The 17,276-nt window shown below is 43.5% G+C and overlaps 1 protein-coding gene across 1 annotated transcript in view; it reads left to right on the forward strand.

The window, feature by feature from the left end:
• The window catches only part of LOC126416119 (ATP-binding cassette sub-family G member 1-like), a 379,097-nt gene that overhangs the window by 218,832 nt on the left and 142,989 nt on the right, over positions 1-17,276 (forward strand). Inside the window, exon 4 of the mRNA XM_050083643.1 lies at positions 15,948-16,093. Coding sequence (XP_049939600.1) covers positions 15,948-16,093 — 146 coding nt within the window. The remainder of the gene's footprint in view (positions 1-15,947; positions 16,094-17,276) is intronic.

Below are 17,276 nucleotides of genomic sequence, written 5' to 3' on the forward strand. Positions count from 1 at the left end.
GCCGAATCGCATAGAGAACGACGAGACATTCTTGAACACAATAATCTTCAGCGATGAGTCAAAAGTTCATACCAGTGGCACGGTAAACATCCAAACCTGCAGAATATGGACAGCGAAAATCCATATGCAACCCTGAAACACGTTCGTGACAGCCCCAAAGTTAATGTGTTTTGTGCCCTTAGCAAATTGAAAGGGTACGACCCTTTCTTCTTTCTGACACTGAAATGGTGTACCTGGGTATGCTTGAAAAGTATTTAATTGCACAGGTCGATGAAGTTCACACGAAGATGGGATGGATTACTACGAGAAAGATTGTGCACCACCTCATTTCTTCACGAATGTTAGAGACTTCCTCGATAATCGCTTCCCACGTCGCCGTGCAGAGTCAGTCGCATGGCCACCTCATTCAACAGATTTGACTTCACTGGATTTCTTTCTCTGAGGTTTCATTAAAGATCTTGCGTATGTTGCTCCTCTAGCAAACAATTTAGCCAAAAACAACCTGAAAAATCGAACTTACCCTGCCATTGCACTAGTGTGGGAAGAAACTGATTACCGGTTGAATGTTTGCCTCTCACAAACGGTGGTTACATCGAACCAAAGTGGCACTTTACACTTGTATGTCAGACCTGAGGCTTCTTGTCACAAAATGACATCTAGCGATTCTGTATCTCTATAAATTCCTGTATCATTCTAAAGTCGTAAAGTCTTCTTGGCTCATACTGTATAATGAATCTTGTCAAGTAAAATAACATAATACATGATGTCATTTCCCCAGGAACAAATCCACCCCCAGAAAAACTTGTTTAGCTGTTACATATATGACCCTCAGCCCTATGATATTATGCAAGGACAATTCAGAAAGTAAGTTCCGATAGGTCGCAAAATGGGAACGACAATGAAAATCAGATTTTTAAGTGTTGCATAGATTTGTTAGAAGTGTCTCTAGTACGCCTGTGGGTCATGTCGCTCTTTCCAGTTGTGAGCGCATAAAGATGCCTAGAGCAATAGTGCCTCAGGCCAACTATGGGTGCACACTGCGAGGCTTCGCCTATTTCAAGCAGCCCTGCATAACGTACCTGTCATGCATTTCCTTCTTCATGACAATACTCGGCCGCATACCACAGGGGCAGTGAGGAGGACCCTGCGGCGTTTCCGATAGATCCACCCGCACTTGGCTCCAACTGAGTTTCATCTCTGTTCATTTGAACCACTGGCTATAGAGACAAAATTTTCACATAGACAACGAAATTCAGAAATTCAGAATGGCAGATGTGTAACTCAGAGCGTCGACTATGTAGAAAAGTAGTTTGGTGGTATAGAAACAGTTGCAAATGAAACATTTTTTATTTTCACTGTGGTTTCCATTTCGTCACCGATCGGACCTTAATTTCCGAATAGTCTCGCGTATTGTTCACTATGGCTGGCGAATCTTCGGATTTTGAGGAAAGGAATAAGGACTGCAGTCTATAAACTGCAAGGTGCAGGCGTGCCAACATGCTGCAGCTAAAAGAGCTCGCTGAGCTGGGAAACTCGTAGAAACGTGCGAGTAAGTCAAGATATTTTGATTTAAATGCCTTTGAAGCTGCCAGAAAAGCCGAAAAGCTAGTTCCCTTCTTTTACATCCCTAACTCTGCCCACGAAATATGCCAGTAGGAACCAAAATTGCTAATGTCTTGTAGGTCGACAACGCACCATTTGTAAACTGTGGAATCTTGGCTCCACGCGCTCCGATTGGCCGTGGTATTGCCCTGTTGCCGTTCGTCGGTTGACAGGCAACGCTATGGTTCCCGCGGCCAATCGGAGCGCGTGGTGCCAAGATTCCACGGTTTATAAATTGTGCGGGGCCTGCAGCGGCTGGCCAGCAGTCAAAGAGAAATTGGCCGATAACTGTAATGTGAGCTGCGGTTCCCTAGGCGCGGCAGTGGGTATTTATCACGAGCAATAGATTTGTTTTCGAAGTTTAGTGTTTTCCTGCCACAGCTGTGCCCTAATGAAAAAGATCTGTGTCGGAAGTTATCTGTTTGTCCCTGAATGAACAAACAGTGTTTTTCTAAAGCTAGCACCTGCGTCCAATTTTCCAGCCACTTGCAGCCACTTGGCAGCAAACAGTTCCCTCTATCAATCTGTCGCAGAACTTTTTTCTTCATCACAGCAGCATTCTGTTTCTCAACCATCTACACGGAGCCTGCTTCAGCCTGCTTGAAGAAAAAGGCGAAAAGTTATAACTTGATGGTACGACATTCTGATTTCCTATTGGTCCTCTGCAAAATAGAGGGTGGAGTCTGGAGGTATATAAAGCCCAACCCCCACACAATCATCATTAGCCTTGACAGTGCCTCGTTGTGTCAGTGTTATTCTCACAATGTGAAACAGTCAGCCAGTAGCAATGGCAGTAGCAATGGTCATGGGAAATTGCCAAACTTAGGGCAATTGCCATATAAGTGTTAATATAAAAATTATGCGTTGAAATTAAGTTATAAAATTTCGTAGTAAAGTACTCAAACCTTTTGAGATTGTGATACATTTTCGCTACAAGTGGTTATGTAAGTTCTTTTTTTTTATTTTTTTTTTTTTTTGCTATTGTGCCATTCATTTCCGAAAAGCTGGCTGAATTAAACCGTCAGCTGGAAGCTGAAAGTCTCCAGCAAGTAGAAGAGGTTGCGCTACCATCACGTAAGTACATCTCAAGATTAGTTTACATGTCCAGAAAACGTATCGTCAAGTATTCAAATTGTAACGAGTGTTTATGCAATTTCTGATCTCGCTGTTGCAGCGTTAGAGCAGCAGCTGACTGACCGTGAGCAACAATCTCCCATACCCCAGGCTGGCCACCTCCTCCTATTCTGGCTCCATCCACCCTTACCAGCAGCGAAAGGTAAGTATGCGTCGGCGCTTACCCCTCACCCCATAAGGCATCTCCTCCCCAATGCCGACATCCACTGGAGGGATGCAGTCGTCTCTTGGTTGCAGCGATAATGATAATGATCCTCTGGGTAGCGGCAGTGCTCTGTACCATCCTAATAGTGAAGGACACCAAATTGGCGGCATTGTGCCCCTCTAGAATACTCGGCGGTTGCTAGAGCCTATGAGGAGCTTATATTCTTCACTAGAGAATCAGACTGGGGGTATCGCAACCCAGTCAGATTTCTAGAAGCATGGCTCCCAGTACTGTAGACCGAGATCCTCAAAAACCTAGATGATCGGAGACATAAGATACGACACCATTAAATGTAATGCAGAAGTCTGCTGATAATTGACTCACCCCCCCCCCCCCCCCACCCACCCACCCAAACTGCAGGGTGCTGCTGAGGAGAAAAGCCTGTACAACATCTTGGTTGATAATGACATTGTATCTCAAAGTACAGCAATCGCCGAGTGGAATAATGAAGCCACCTTGGTTGCCCTACTGGCCCAGTTTTCCGAGATGAAAGTAAGAGGGTCCGCTAAAGCACTCAGCCAAGCACCACACCTTGACGTCAATATTCATGTCTATGATCAAATGGAGGGTCCAGTTATATCAGATTCTCTAAGGATATTAAGAACAAGCAGGTTTGTATTAAAGTCCAAAATGAAAAGGGTAATGTTAGTTTTGCGTGGTCAGTCTTGGTTTGCGAGAAAAATAACAGTGTACATCCACAGCATCAAGGTCAATACCACATGCTCGAAAAAAAAGATCCCCAGGGGGTATAACTTTGATGGTATAAAGTTCCCTGTAAAGATTCAGGAGACACAAAATTTGAGGCACAAAATCCCATAGTATCAGTTCAGTTTATGGCCTCAATAAGCATAAAAGCAAATCAGATGAGCAGAACAAACATACTGTAGTTGGACCACTCCATTTTTCGAAATATGCAGGTGAGCATGCTGCTCTTCTCTGAAGATGATAATCAACATTGTTTGGATCAAAGACATGCCCCGCCTCCTTAACTCCCAACCCAATAAACACAAGTGTGAATCACACATTTGCCTCATGTGTATAAACATCTTTTCAGAAAAAAGGTCCAAGGTTGTTATGCCTACAGAAGAAAACAATTTCATTAAATTCAAGAATGCTCACCACCAAGAACAATGTCCGTTTGTTGGTTATGTAGACTTCGAATGTCTCCTTGCCCCTAACACCCACTGTGAAGGGAACTCCATAGGCTCATATAGCACCTTCACGCAAACTCCTGTACCGTATGTGGCAGCGCACCAAATTCCATGCTCATGAGATTCGAGTCTTAACTGTTGTCAATCTTATGTTGGGGATAATGTTGAGGTTTGGTTGCTCATTGAGCTTGGAAAACTCTCATGGGATGTTCATGTGCTTTACAGCACCAGCTTCGCCTTGACCGAATCGGAGGAGGATAAAAAATTATACAATGACACGATTAACAGTAATATTTGTGGGCTGCCGTTAAATAGAAAGCTGAAACTCCCCTTGGAGATCATTCTCATCTTACTGGGAACCTCCATGGTGCAGCTCACAATGCACGCTATTCGAAGTTCCAGTTACCAAGGTACAGTCCGCCCCAGGTAGCTGAGTGGTCAGCGTGACAGACAGTCAATCCTAAGGGACCGGGTTCGATTCCCGGCTGGTTCGGAGATTTTCTCCGCTCAGGGACTGAGTGTTGTGTTGTCCTAATCATCATCATTTCATCCCCATCGACGCGCAAGTCGACGAAGTGGCGTCAAATCGAAAGACTTGCACCAGGCGAGCCGTCTACCCGACGGGAGGCCCTCGTCACACGACATTTCATTTTCACCAAGGTACACACCCGTTTTTTTCCATAATTTATATGGGTATGGCGCTCAATGTCTAGTTCAGCAATTGGCTAATTTTGGCTGGGAGAAAAATCAGTTAAGAATCCTGCCTGCAAGTGTAAAGAAGTATTTTTATTTCTTGAAATGAATGACGCAAAAAATTACATTTCACTTCCTTGAATACTTTTCATGCAGCGTTCACTCCAGAAACTTGCCACTCTACCTCAGGAGAATATGCACATCACCCAATCTGCATAGCCTAATGAGGAAAATTTTCGACTTGTGACTAGGAAAGGAGCTTTCCCTTACGAGTATCTGAATAGCAAGACAAAACTCTATGAAACTAGACTACCTAACGCAGATGCATTTGCCAGTAATCACAAGCATTCATAACTATTGCAGATTATGAACATGCTGCGAATATCTAGTCGGAATTCAACATTCCCAATGTCGGTGAATAGACAAGGCCATACATGGACACTGACGTGTCCTTCTTTATGGATGTTTTTGAAAAGTTCAATAGTGTATGAATGTTCATGTACTCTCTGGATCCCATCTTTTATTGCACAGCACCTGAGTTGTCCTGGAACGCGATGCTCAAGACATCGGACATCTTCTTTTTTATGAGTGCGGGATCCGTGGAGGACTTTTCCAGTGTGTACATAGACATGACAAGGCAAATAATCCACGAATGGGTGTGGGGTTCAACGCAACTTTAGATTCAAGTTATATTCTACATTTGTATGTGAAAAACTTGTACAGGTACCCCATGATGCAACCACTCCCGGTTGGTGGGTTTCAGTAGGTGCCCAAAAACGAATTAGAGAGATTAGGTGCAAAAATAATGTTTCTGGCGGCTGAGTCTGATGTAGGGTATGTAGTGGAAACAGACCTCATATACACTGTTAGTATGCATGAAATGACAAGCAAAATGCCATTATGTCCAGAGCAACAAGTTCCATGAGGAAGCACTATACCTGAGCTGATATCGCTGTTGGACCCAAGCGGAGGTACATAATTCATGATCGTAATCTCCAGTAGTGTCTTAGCTTAGGGGTGGAGCTAGATAGAATCGCCTGGGCTATCTCCTTCAATCAGTCCCGCTGGTTGAAGGAGTAGATTGAATTAAATTACGAACATAGGGTGGGCGCAAATATTGTTTTCGGAAAAGATTTTTATAAATTATAATTCAATTTTTTTAAAACCACACAGAATGTAAGAAATGAACACGATATTTTGATTAAGGCTGAATGGGATGGGAGTTGGGGCGTAAGAAAGTGCATCACCAGACCAAATTTAATGCAGTCACTATTTTCAGTGACAACTTTGTTGCTGTGGAGATGCCGAAGGTTTCAGCAGAATTTACGAAAACTATCTATTTGGGTATGCGTATACCGGACACCTCCAAACTCCACATGCACCACTTCCAGTATGAATTTACTAAAACTCATTTTGTGGTACCAAAGTCACTTTATATGGATACAGATAGCTTCATCTATTTGGTGAAGAACTGTGATTCATATGAAATAATTAGGTGTCATGGTAATGAATTCTACACATCAGGATATGCAGCCGTTTTATGGTGTTGTTCCTCAAAACAAGAAGGTTATCGGCTTGATAAATGATGAGGCAGGTGGATTGCCGATTGTGGAGTTTGTGGATCCAACATGCAAAATGTACGCATATCGTACAATAGATGGAGCTACCCAGAGGAAGGCTAATGGTGTGCGACATGCCATGTCATGTGTCCTCATGGTCAAAGATTGCCTGTACGGTGGTTTCGCACTGCTCTGCCACAATCTCCACATACGGTACAGCAAATGAGTATTCGATCACGAGATCATGAGGTGTACACTGTGCTACAGTCCAAAGTTGGATTGTCAACTCTTAAAAAAGCCATTTGTGATTACTGGATCGAAACCCTCCCCTACCCACACTATTTACTTAAAGCAGGAGAGGTGGGGTGGGGGCGGCGAGCTCCGACAGTGAGAAAGAGAGAGAGAGAGAGAGAGAGTTGTGTGTGTGTGTGTGTGTGTGTGTGTGTGTGTGTGTGTGTGTATGTGTGTGTGTGTGTCTGTGACTGGCTCAGTGAGAACTTGGGCCGAATAGTATAGTTCTTTTATTGTAATGTAAATATTGTATGTGTGTGTGGTGTATGGTGTGCCGGCATGTGTAATTGCTTGTGTGTCTGTGTGTATGCTTGCGAGTGCCTCTGAGTGTGGATTCCTGTGTAACTATGTGTGCCTGTTTGTAATCACATCCTGTTTATTGTTTTCTTAATAAGTAGCATACTGTGTATGCATGAATATATAAGCACTATGTGCTGGAAAAGATATAAAAATTATAAAAAAGTTAAAAACGTACAGTATATGTATATAAGTTTAAAAATTGAACTAGAATCATCAAAAGAGTTAAAATATTGTAAATGAAGGAAAATTGCTTTACTGTATTTCTCTCTTTTGCACTTCATGAGCATGTGTGATTGTCTGAGTGCTGTATATAAGTTTAAAAATTGAACTAGAATCATCAAAAAAGTCAAAAAAATTGTAAATGGTGGAAAAATTGCTTTACTGTATTCCTCTCTTTTGCACTTCATGAGCTTGTTTGATTTTCTGAGTGCATGTGCAAATAGAATATTTTTTAAGTTTCACATACAAATAACTGTCCAAGCCATACTATTTTAAAGTGTGAGTCCCACCCAGTTCATTTTAGTGCATCTATTTGACCTGAACTTATTAGGTTCATTCCTTTCATTATAAATTAAGTTTTCTGTTTGGTTAGAATTTCACTAGTACAAATAATAGTAACAGTATTAGTGTAAGAGAAACTGTACGTCTGCAAAGCTGTAATCAGTACTGCAATGTAAAGTAATTTTTTTCTACCAGTACTATTATTTGTAAAAACAAAAACTGTACATAAAACAAATTTCGGACAGTATCAATAACTGTGAATTTAAAAGCAGTAGTACTTAGTGTATTGCAAAAACAACAAGGTTTGTGAATGTAAGGCTGTATAACTACTGTGAATATTTATGTCTGAATTAAAAATTTATTTGTTACCATACGTCTTCATTGTTATTTCACAAATCCCCACCTTTAAAAATGTATATAAAGGCTGTGCAGGCTGCACAAGGTATTAGTTTGAAGCATCAGGGACGTAACGTTTAAGATGGAAAAATATAAAGTATATGTTATCATTGAATGGGATTTCGCCTATCGTGCTGCGCATATAGATTTTCGGAAACAGGCGGCGCGTGATCGTGTCCGCTGTGAAACACATATAGGAAGAATGTCTGAAATTATATCACCTGTGCTCGAACAAAGCCACAGAAATAGGATCTGGGGAAAGCTACATACTATCTAGGCAGGAGCTATCTAGAAAGAAAGAAACAGAAATTGTGCGGTAAAAGAAACTCATATATTTTCATTAATCCAACTTAAAAGAAATTTTACATTTTCACAAGCAGACACAACCCTATTTTGACACATCTTCTTCTTGAGCTGATGGATAGCAGGGCACCAGTAGACTTCCAGGTCTTGAATAGATGCAAATTTGAAGATTCGTTATATCCACGTGATCTTCACTTTTCCTTTGGCATCGATGATGGTATCAGGATGATCGAATATTCAAAGTGCAGTCACAATATCTTTGTGAGGTCTACCAGGGTCATCCCAGTGGAGTCCATGGAGGAAACATGTAAACCACGTTGCACTCTTCCGTATTTTAGCGATATTCATATCCTTGAAAGGCGTCGGTGATGCAATTCTTGCTGTGAATATCTCTATTATACCAGCATCTTCTGTATAGACCATGAATGCAACATCTCTAAATATGAATTGTCTACACTCATCATCATAGAAGCATTGAATGTCAGCAACGACGTTCATACTAAAAATCGTCATTGCGAAATGCTGTGGGTACGACACAGAACTTGGTCATTTGTACAGTACGCTGGATAACACTAGTAAGTGAGCAACAGTTAATGACACACTCATTCAGAATTAGAGCGTACGCTGGGAAATTTGAAGAGGATTCAAATTCAACTTGATCCTGTTTTAATGATCTCACCTTGCTTATAACAGTTTATTACGATAATTGTTCCAGTTCCTTGAATTTCCGTGGACTTAGTAAGCATTCTTCCTCTTCAGTACCTTCATAATAAGACCTGGCATACATGTCAAATGCTAGCCTGTATACATTCTGGTCACGCTGTAGCATTAAACTGTCATATGGACAGAATTCTGAATTCAAGTAGATTCTGGCATTAGTTAAATTACGGTTGTCAAATACGGCGGAATCATGTGCTAAATTTCCCCTTCTGTTGTTCTGAAATACCAGTATGATGAATCTTAGTGTTTCCCGAAGCACGGAGGTTTTAATGGCCGGTGTTTGCTCGCTGTCAGTGGCGCTGGATAGTCAAAAAACCCCATGAGCGGGAAGTCAATGGCAGATATGCACTGGTATTCAGAATTTTTAAAAGCTTCACACGTTCCTCGTCTGCCACAGTGATGTATGGGATTTCCCATACAGTTTATTGATGATGAACTGATTTTGCCCTTGAGCTCCTTGAATGTATGAGTTGCTATCCGTCTATGCATGCAGTGAATCGGCGGTACTCTTCTGCTGTTCTGCCCACATGTTCGTCTATGAACCATCCTGCGTTTCCTACACCATTCAAATCCCAGGGTGAGGATGACACATACATTTTATGTGTTGATGCTACGCCAACATCAAGTGAACGATCAATCTCTACCCCATTAAGTTCATGTCATATTTTCTGAAACAGGAACGCCAAGGCGTTACGTGTAAGCTTTGATCCCACTTTATGACTACCATCCTTTTTCTTAAATGATACATCCAAATATATGAAACACTTGCATGGAAGAGTTAAAGCACCTTAGTGCTGGATGACTATCCTGATTTCTTTGTTGTTGTTAAATGGCGCTTAAGCGTAACATTTATGTGAGAAGTTACAATTAAATCAATACAATGAAATGAATACTCTTAGCTGCATACAGGCCGTGATACAAGTCAACGGGGACCGATAAAAATGTGTGCCCCGACTGGGACTCGAACCCGGGATCTCCTGCTTGTATGGCAGACGCTCTATCCATCTTTTTTTATTATTTTTATTATTCCACGAAAACAGTAACAAAAATGGCTACAATGAAATGACATAAATAAGGTGGCAGATAATTGCAGTCATAAATTACAGCATTCAAAAAATGAGTCTTTAGCAGTAGCACATTTAACACCTTCCACTGGTGGCAGTTCAGCATGCACATTTTCTTCCTCTGCAGCCGGTTCCTCATCATCATTTCCCAGACCCAAATTAATCATTCAGTAAATCCTCGATGTGTGTTGCTTTCAGGGTAAATTACGTGGACAGAAGAGCAGTCCCGAACAGCGACATCGCAAAATACTTCACTGCCTTGTTATTTTTGTCAGTTCCAGCCTTCTAAACGCATCCATAAGGAGTTCAAGATCTTCCTTTATATCAGACACCAGATGTTTGTCGCCATATTCTTGTATCTGCTGTACTACTATTTTTCATGTGTGACTTGCAGGTGAGGTTAGGGTCGGGAACGTGACCCAACCAATTCCCTCTCTACTAGGAATCCCGTTCCTAACCTATACCCATTCTGTTGAAGACAATTCGGAGCATGTTACCATTTTTCTTATTGTGATTCTGATACTTAAGTATTTTCTTGAATTCATTTTCCATATACATCTTGTATTCAATATGTTCATCGCTCCCAATATTGTTAAAAACATAACTTGTATATTTGCCCATTAACCAAATGACTGCGTTATTTTTTGCCTGAGGGTAATAACTTTCCTCTGGTCTGAAGAAAATGTTAGTCGGTACATTGTTTGCTGAAGTTCTTGTTATTTGAGCAATTTTCTCCCTGGTCCACTTCCAGTTGATAATCCGATCTCCACATGTGTAACGATGAGGCACACTATCAACGAGGTTGCGTTTGCTGCAAAGGTTAGTGTCACTTAAACCGATGGCAAAGAGACGTCCATTAGTGCTGATGATGTTATTGACTACATTGTACCACGCTGTTCTCACGTCAGACGAAAGAACATCACTACCGATATTTTTCCATCTGAGCCCCCGAGGGCACAGAGGATAGTGCGACTGAAATGAAGTATCTCTGGCGCGCCTCCCGTGAGACCCACATTGCCAACTTACTTCCAATGGCTCTGAGCACTATGGGACTTAACATCTGTGGTCATCAGTCCCTTAGAACTTAGAACTACTTAAACCTAACTAACCTAAGGACATCACACACATCCATGCCCGAGGCAGGATTCGAACCTGCAACCGTAGCAGTCGCGCGGTTCCGCCAACTTACTGTCCCGCACTATATTCGTAGTGCCCCTGCCCATTACTCGCCGCTTAACCGAATCCCGTAAGAGCTCGGGCACTGTTCGTGCATCCGCACAAAACATGATCAAATAGCCGGTGAGCCTTAAGTATTTATATGAAGATGGTATCTGTTCTTTCGGGCATATCCGAAGGAACAGATACCATCTTCATATTCGCTAGTGGCCATTAAAATTGCTACACCAAGAAGAAATGCAGATCATAAACGGGTATTCATTGGACAAATACATTAGACTAGAACTGATATGTGATTACATTTTCACGCAGTTTGGGAGAATAGATCCTGACAAATCAGTACCCAGAACAACCACTTCTGGCCGTAATAACGGCCTTGATACGCCTGGGCATTGAATCAAACAGAGCTTGGATGGCGTGTACAGGTACAGCTGCCCATGCAGCTTCAACAAGATACCACAGTTCATCAAGAGTAGTGACTGGCGTACTATGACGAGTCAGTTGCTCGGCCACCATTGACCAGACGTTTTCAATTGGTGACAGATATGGAGAATGTGCTGACCACGGCAGCAGTGGAACATTTTATGTATCCAGAAAGGCCCGTACAGGACTGCAACATGCGGTCGTGCATTATCCTGTTGAAATGTAGGGTTTCGCAGGCATCGAATGAAGGGTAGAGTCACGGGTCGTAACACATCTGAAATGTAACGTCCACTGTTCAAAGTGTCGTCAATGCGAACAAGAGGTGACCGAGACGTGTAACCAATGGCACCCCACACCATCACGCAGCGTGATACGCCAGTATGGCGATGACGAATACACGCATCCAATGTGAGTTCACCGCAATGTCGCCAAACACGGATGCGACCATCATGATGATGTAAACAGAACCCGGATTCATCCAAAAAAAATGACTTTTTGCCATTCGTGCACCCAGGTTCGTCGTTAAGTACACCATCGTAGGCGCTCCTGTCTGTGATGCAGCGTCAAGAGTAACCGCAGCCATGGTCTCCGAGCTGATAGTCCATACTGCTGCAAACGTCGTCGAACTGTTCGTGCAGATGGTTGTTGTCTTGCAAACGTCCCCATCTGTTGACTCAAGGATCAAGACGTGGCTGCACGATCCGTTACAGCCATTATGATAAGGTGCCTGTCATCTCGACTGCTAGTGATATGAGGCCGTTGGGATCCAGCACGGCGTTCCATATCACGCTCCTGAACCCACCGATTCCATATTCTGCTAACAGTCATTGGATCTCGACCAACGCGAGCAGCAATGTCGCGATACGATAAACCGCAATCGCGATAGGCTACAATCCGACCTTTATCAAAGTTCCGACCTTTATCAAAGTCGGAAACGTGATGGAACGCATTGCTCCTCCTTACACGAGGCATCACAACAACGTTTCACCAGGCAACGCCGGTCTACTGCTGTTTGAGTATGAGAAATCGGTAGGAAACTTTCCTCATGTCAGCACGTTGTAGGTGTCTCCACCGGCGCCAACCTTGTGTGAATGCTCTGAAAGGCTATTCATTTTAATATCAGTGCATCTTCTTCCTGTCAGTTAAATTTCACGTCTGTACCACATCATCTTCGTGGTGTAATATTTTTAATGGCTAGTAGTGTACATAGTTACGGCTCACCGGCATGAATATATGGGGTCTTACTCCAGACGGTGTGCGTTCTGCAGAACCGCCTTACTCACTGAATGCTTCATGAGATCTAAAGGCGCGATACAGAATTCTAAAACAAAAAAATTAGGAACTAATGTGGCTTGAACCTTGTCACTGTAGACACTGTTTGTGATCTGCAGTCGTGACTCCAGTCCTGGGCCTTTGTTGCGGGAGGCGGATCTCCCTACCAGGAAAAGAAAATTGTGTATTGGATGCTCGGGAGTTCAGTGAATGTGCATCGCATTGTTGAGCAGCACGTTTTGGAACATGGTCTGTATTGGAGCGCCCCCAGCCTCTATGAGTAGTCTGTTCATAGAACTGTTCCAAAAAGCACTTGTCGCAAGTCACACCGCACAATGGTGTATCCAATCAAGCATCCACAATTCTGTAGGTAATGCCAAGCGATATGTCGCACTCCCATAATCAAAACGGAACGGTATCAGAGTTCTGTAAAGCTGCAAAATGGCAGGGTGGTCTGTGCCTCAACTGGTGTCAGAGAAACAGTTAATAGGATTGAGATGTGACCAGCACGTTCGCTTAAGTTGGTAAAGCTGGGGAAACCACGTCAACTAAGCAGTGAAGACCAGTCCAAGGAGATAAGACTCCATTTCAGTGAGCAATTGTTCGTCGAGGCAGAGTTCTGGTTGTAAATGGACAGTACAACAGCAACAGAAGTGCATGATGCATGTCTTGGTGGCTGAAAGCCGGAAGCCATGTGGAAGAGAACAGTGCTGCGCCTTTCATATGGCACCCAGAAGTCAGCGTTCAGCAGTTGTAACGATTTTATGTTATCTGGACTGGAAGACTTGCCTTTATTGATTGCTGTAAGTTGCTTCACAACAAGGCAGGATATCTGCTTGTAAGCTACTCTAGTTGACAGCCGTTCTTGATTCTAATTCTGGAATATTTATTACTTCTTGGTCATTAAGTAAATTACCGGCTCCTAGAGATGCAAAAAAATTTTATGTTCCTCAAGAGACTCAGTAACTTCCTTTTTCCAGCTCGTCAAATTTGCTTTTATACTGTCAATATGCTGTTTGGATATTACTAGACAATTTCCAAAAGATTCTGTAGTCTTCGTAGCTTCAGTATGTTCTTTAAATTGTATGGACAGTCTCCTATCCCAGCTTGTTCAATATGACTTTTGGTGAAATCTGAACAGCTGATCTGGCAGTCGCCCGAGACTGCCAAACTGTAAGAACCTTTTTTCTTTTTATTGTGTCTTAATTTGTTCTTCAGTTGATCAGTGGTGATAAAGGCTATTTTCACGTCAGTATTTTTTAGACATTAGTCTATCTTTTCTTAAACCTTACCTCTATAATTTATACTGAGATGTCGGATTTAGTGTTTTACTTTGATATTTTTTGCCACATTGTTTTGAACTTTTTGTGTTATCTGTCGACTAGCCATTGACCAAGGCACGATGGTTAGTTGTTGCCACGGCTACCTCACTTCAGACAACTCATTATTTTCCCCGCCATACGGGGATCAAAACGAAGTGGTTGGTCATTTCACAGATTTTTGACACCATTTCATGTTGCTTTCTAATTCGTAATCTCGGTAGATATAAGCTGTTCCATGGATACACCATCGACTCATACTGAGTTATTTGAGCTGAAACCGATCTCTGTTTTACACTACTGGCCATTAAAATTGCTACACCACGATCATGACGTGCTACAGACGCGAAATTTAACCGACAGGAAGAAGATGCTGTGATATCCAAATGATTAGCTTTTCAGATCATTCACACAAGGTTGGCGCCTGTGGTGACACCTGCAACGTACTGCAATGAGGAGAGTTTCCAACCGATTTCTCATACACAAACAGCAGTTGACCGGCGTTGCCTGGCGAAACGTTGTTGTGATGCCTCGTGTAAGGAGGAGAAATGCGTACCATCACGTTTCCTATCGCAATATCGGTTCATCGTATGGCGGCATTGCTGCTCGCGTTGGTCGAGATCCAGTGGCTGTTAGCAGAATGTGGAATCGGTGCGTTCAGGAGGGTATTACGGAACGCCGTGCTGGATCCCAACGGTCTCGTATCACTAGCAGTCGAGATGACAGGCATCTTATCCGCATGGCTGTAACGGATCGTGGAGCCACGCCTCGATACCTAACAGATGGGGACGTTTGGAAGACAATAACCATCTGCACGAACTGTTCGACAATGTTTGCAGCAGCTTAGACTATCAGTTCGGAGACCATGGCTGTGGTCACCCTTGACGCTGCATCACAGTCAGGAACACCCTTGATGGTGTATTCAACGACTAACTTGGGTGCAAGAATGGCAAAACGCTATTTTTTCAGATGAGTCCAGGTTTTGCTTACAGCATCGTGATGGTCGCATCCGTGTTTGGTGACATCGCGGTGAACACACATTAGAAGCGTGTATTCGTCATTGCCATACTGGCGTATCACCCGGCGTGATGGTATGGGGTGCCATTGGTTACACGTCTCTGTCACCTCTTGTTTGCACTGAATGCACTTTGAACAGTGGACATTACATTTCAGATGTGTTACGACCCGTGGATCCACCCTTCATTCGATCCCTGCGAAACCCTACATTTCAACAGGATAATGCACGACCGCATGTTGCAGGTCCTGTACGGGCCTTTCTGGATATGGAAAATGTTTGACTGCTGCCTGGACAGCACATTCTCCAGATCTCTCACCAATTGAAAACGTCTGGTCAATGGTGGCCGAGCAACTGGCTTGTCACAATACGCCAGTCACTACTCTTGATGAACTGTGGTATCGTGTTAAAGCTGCATGGGCAGCTGTACCTGTACACGCCATCCAACCTCTGTTTGACCCAATGCCCAGGCGCATCAAGGCCGTTATTACGGCCAGAGGTGGTTGTTCTGGGTACTGATTTCTCAGGATCTATGCACCCAAATTGCGTGAAAATGTAATCACATGTCAGTTCTAGTATAATATATTTGTCCAATGAATACCCGTTTATCATCTGTATTTCTTCTTGGTGTAGCAATTTTAATGGCCAGTAGTGTATTAGACTCTTGCCATATTACTGGATCACTCGTTTATGCCACATCGACTTCCTCCTTCTCCTCTATCTCATTTTGGTACGGTTCTTCTCTATCGTACTGGCTTTCGACGCACTCCACCAGTCCTATGGAAGTACCAGAATTATGTACACGTGGTCTCCTCTTTTGCAGGTGGACGAGGTCCTGAATGTGCTGGGCCTCTCGGAGTGCCGCGACACATTCACTGATAAGTTGTCCGGCGGTCAGCGCAAGCGCTTCTCCATCGCCCAGGAACTGGTCAGCAACCCTTCCGTCATCTTCCTCGATGAACCGACTACGTAAGTTGCTCGCACCTCTCGCCGAAAATCGGAGGATGCATGAAAGTGACGTAGTTTCAGAAATAAATAGAGAATTCGGGGCCGGCCGCTGTGGAAGAGCGGTTCTAGGCGCTTAAGTCCGGAATCAAGCGGCTGCTACGGTCGCAGGTTCGAATCCTGCCTCGGGCATGGATGTGTGTGGTGTCCCTAGGTTAGTTAGGTTTAAGTAGTTCTAAGTCTAGGGGACTGATGACCTCCGACGTTAAGTCCCATAGAGCCATTTGAACCATTTGAAGAGAATTATGGAATATATAAAGCGTTCATCCTGTCTAAAGACAAAAAGTGTATTCCTACATGGTCCAGTCACATTGTGACCATCCTCTATATCAGACATGACGGTGCAATGAACACTCACAGATGGAAGGTGAAAGCACTAGCAGCGGAGGGTATACAGGGTGTTACAAAAAAGTACGTCCAAACTTTCAGGAAGCATTCCTCACACCGAGCGAGGTGGCGCAGTGGTTAGCACACTGGACTCGCATTCGGAAGGACGACGGTTCAATCCCGCGTCCGGCCATCCTGATTTAGGTTTTCCGTGATTTCCCTAAATCTCTCCAGGCAAATGCCGGAATGGTTCCTTTGAAAGGGCACGGCCGACTTCCTTCCCCATCCTTCCCTAATCCGACGAGACCGATGACCTCGCTGTTTGGTCTCTTCCCCCAAACAACCAACCAACCATTCCTCACACACAAATAAAGAAAAGATGTTATGTGGACATGTGTCCGGAAATGCTTAATTTCCATGTTAGAGCTCATTTTAGTTTCGTCAGTAAGTACTGTACTTCCTCGATTCACCGCCATGATTTCATACGGGATACTCTCTACCTGTGCTGCTGGAACATGTGCCTTTACAAGTACGACACAACATGTGGTTCTTGCACGATGGAGCTCCTGCACATTTCAGTCGAAGTGTTCGTACGCTGCTCAACAACAGATTCGGTGACCGATGGATTGGTAGAGGCGGACCAATTCCATGGCCTCCACGCTCTCCTGACCTCAACCCTCTTGACTTTCATTTATGGGGGCATTTGAAAGCTCTTGTCTACGCAACCCCGGTACCAAATGTAGAGACTCGTCGTGCTCGTATTGTGGACGGCTGTGATACAATACGCCATTCTCCAGGGCTGCATCAGCGTATCAGGGAT

The sequence above is a fragment of the Schistocerca serialis genome, chromosome 8 (genome assembly GCF_023864345.2).
Source record: "Schistocerca serialis cubense isolate TAMUIC-IGC-003099 chromosome 8, iqSchSeri2.2, whole genome shotgun sequence".
Classification (NCBI taxonomy): Eukaryota; Metazoa; Arthropoda; class Insecta; order Orthoptera; family Acrididae; genus Schistocerca; species Schistocerca serialis.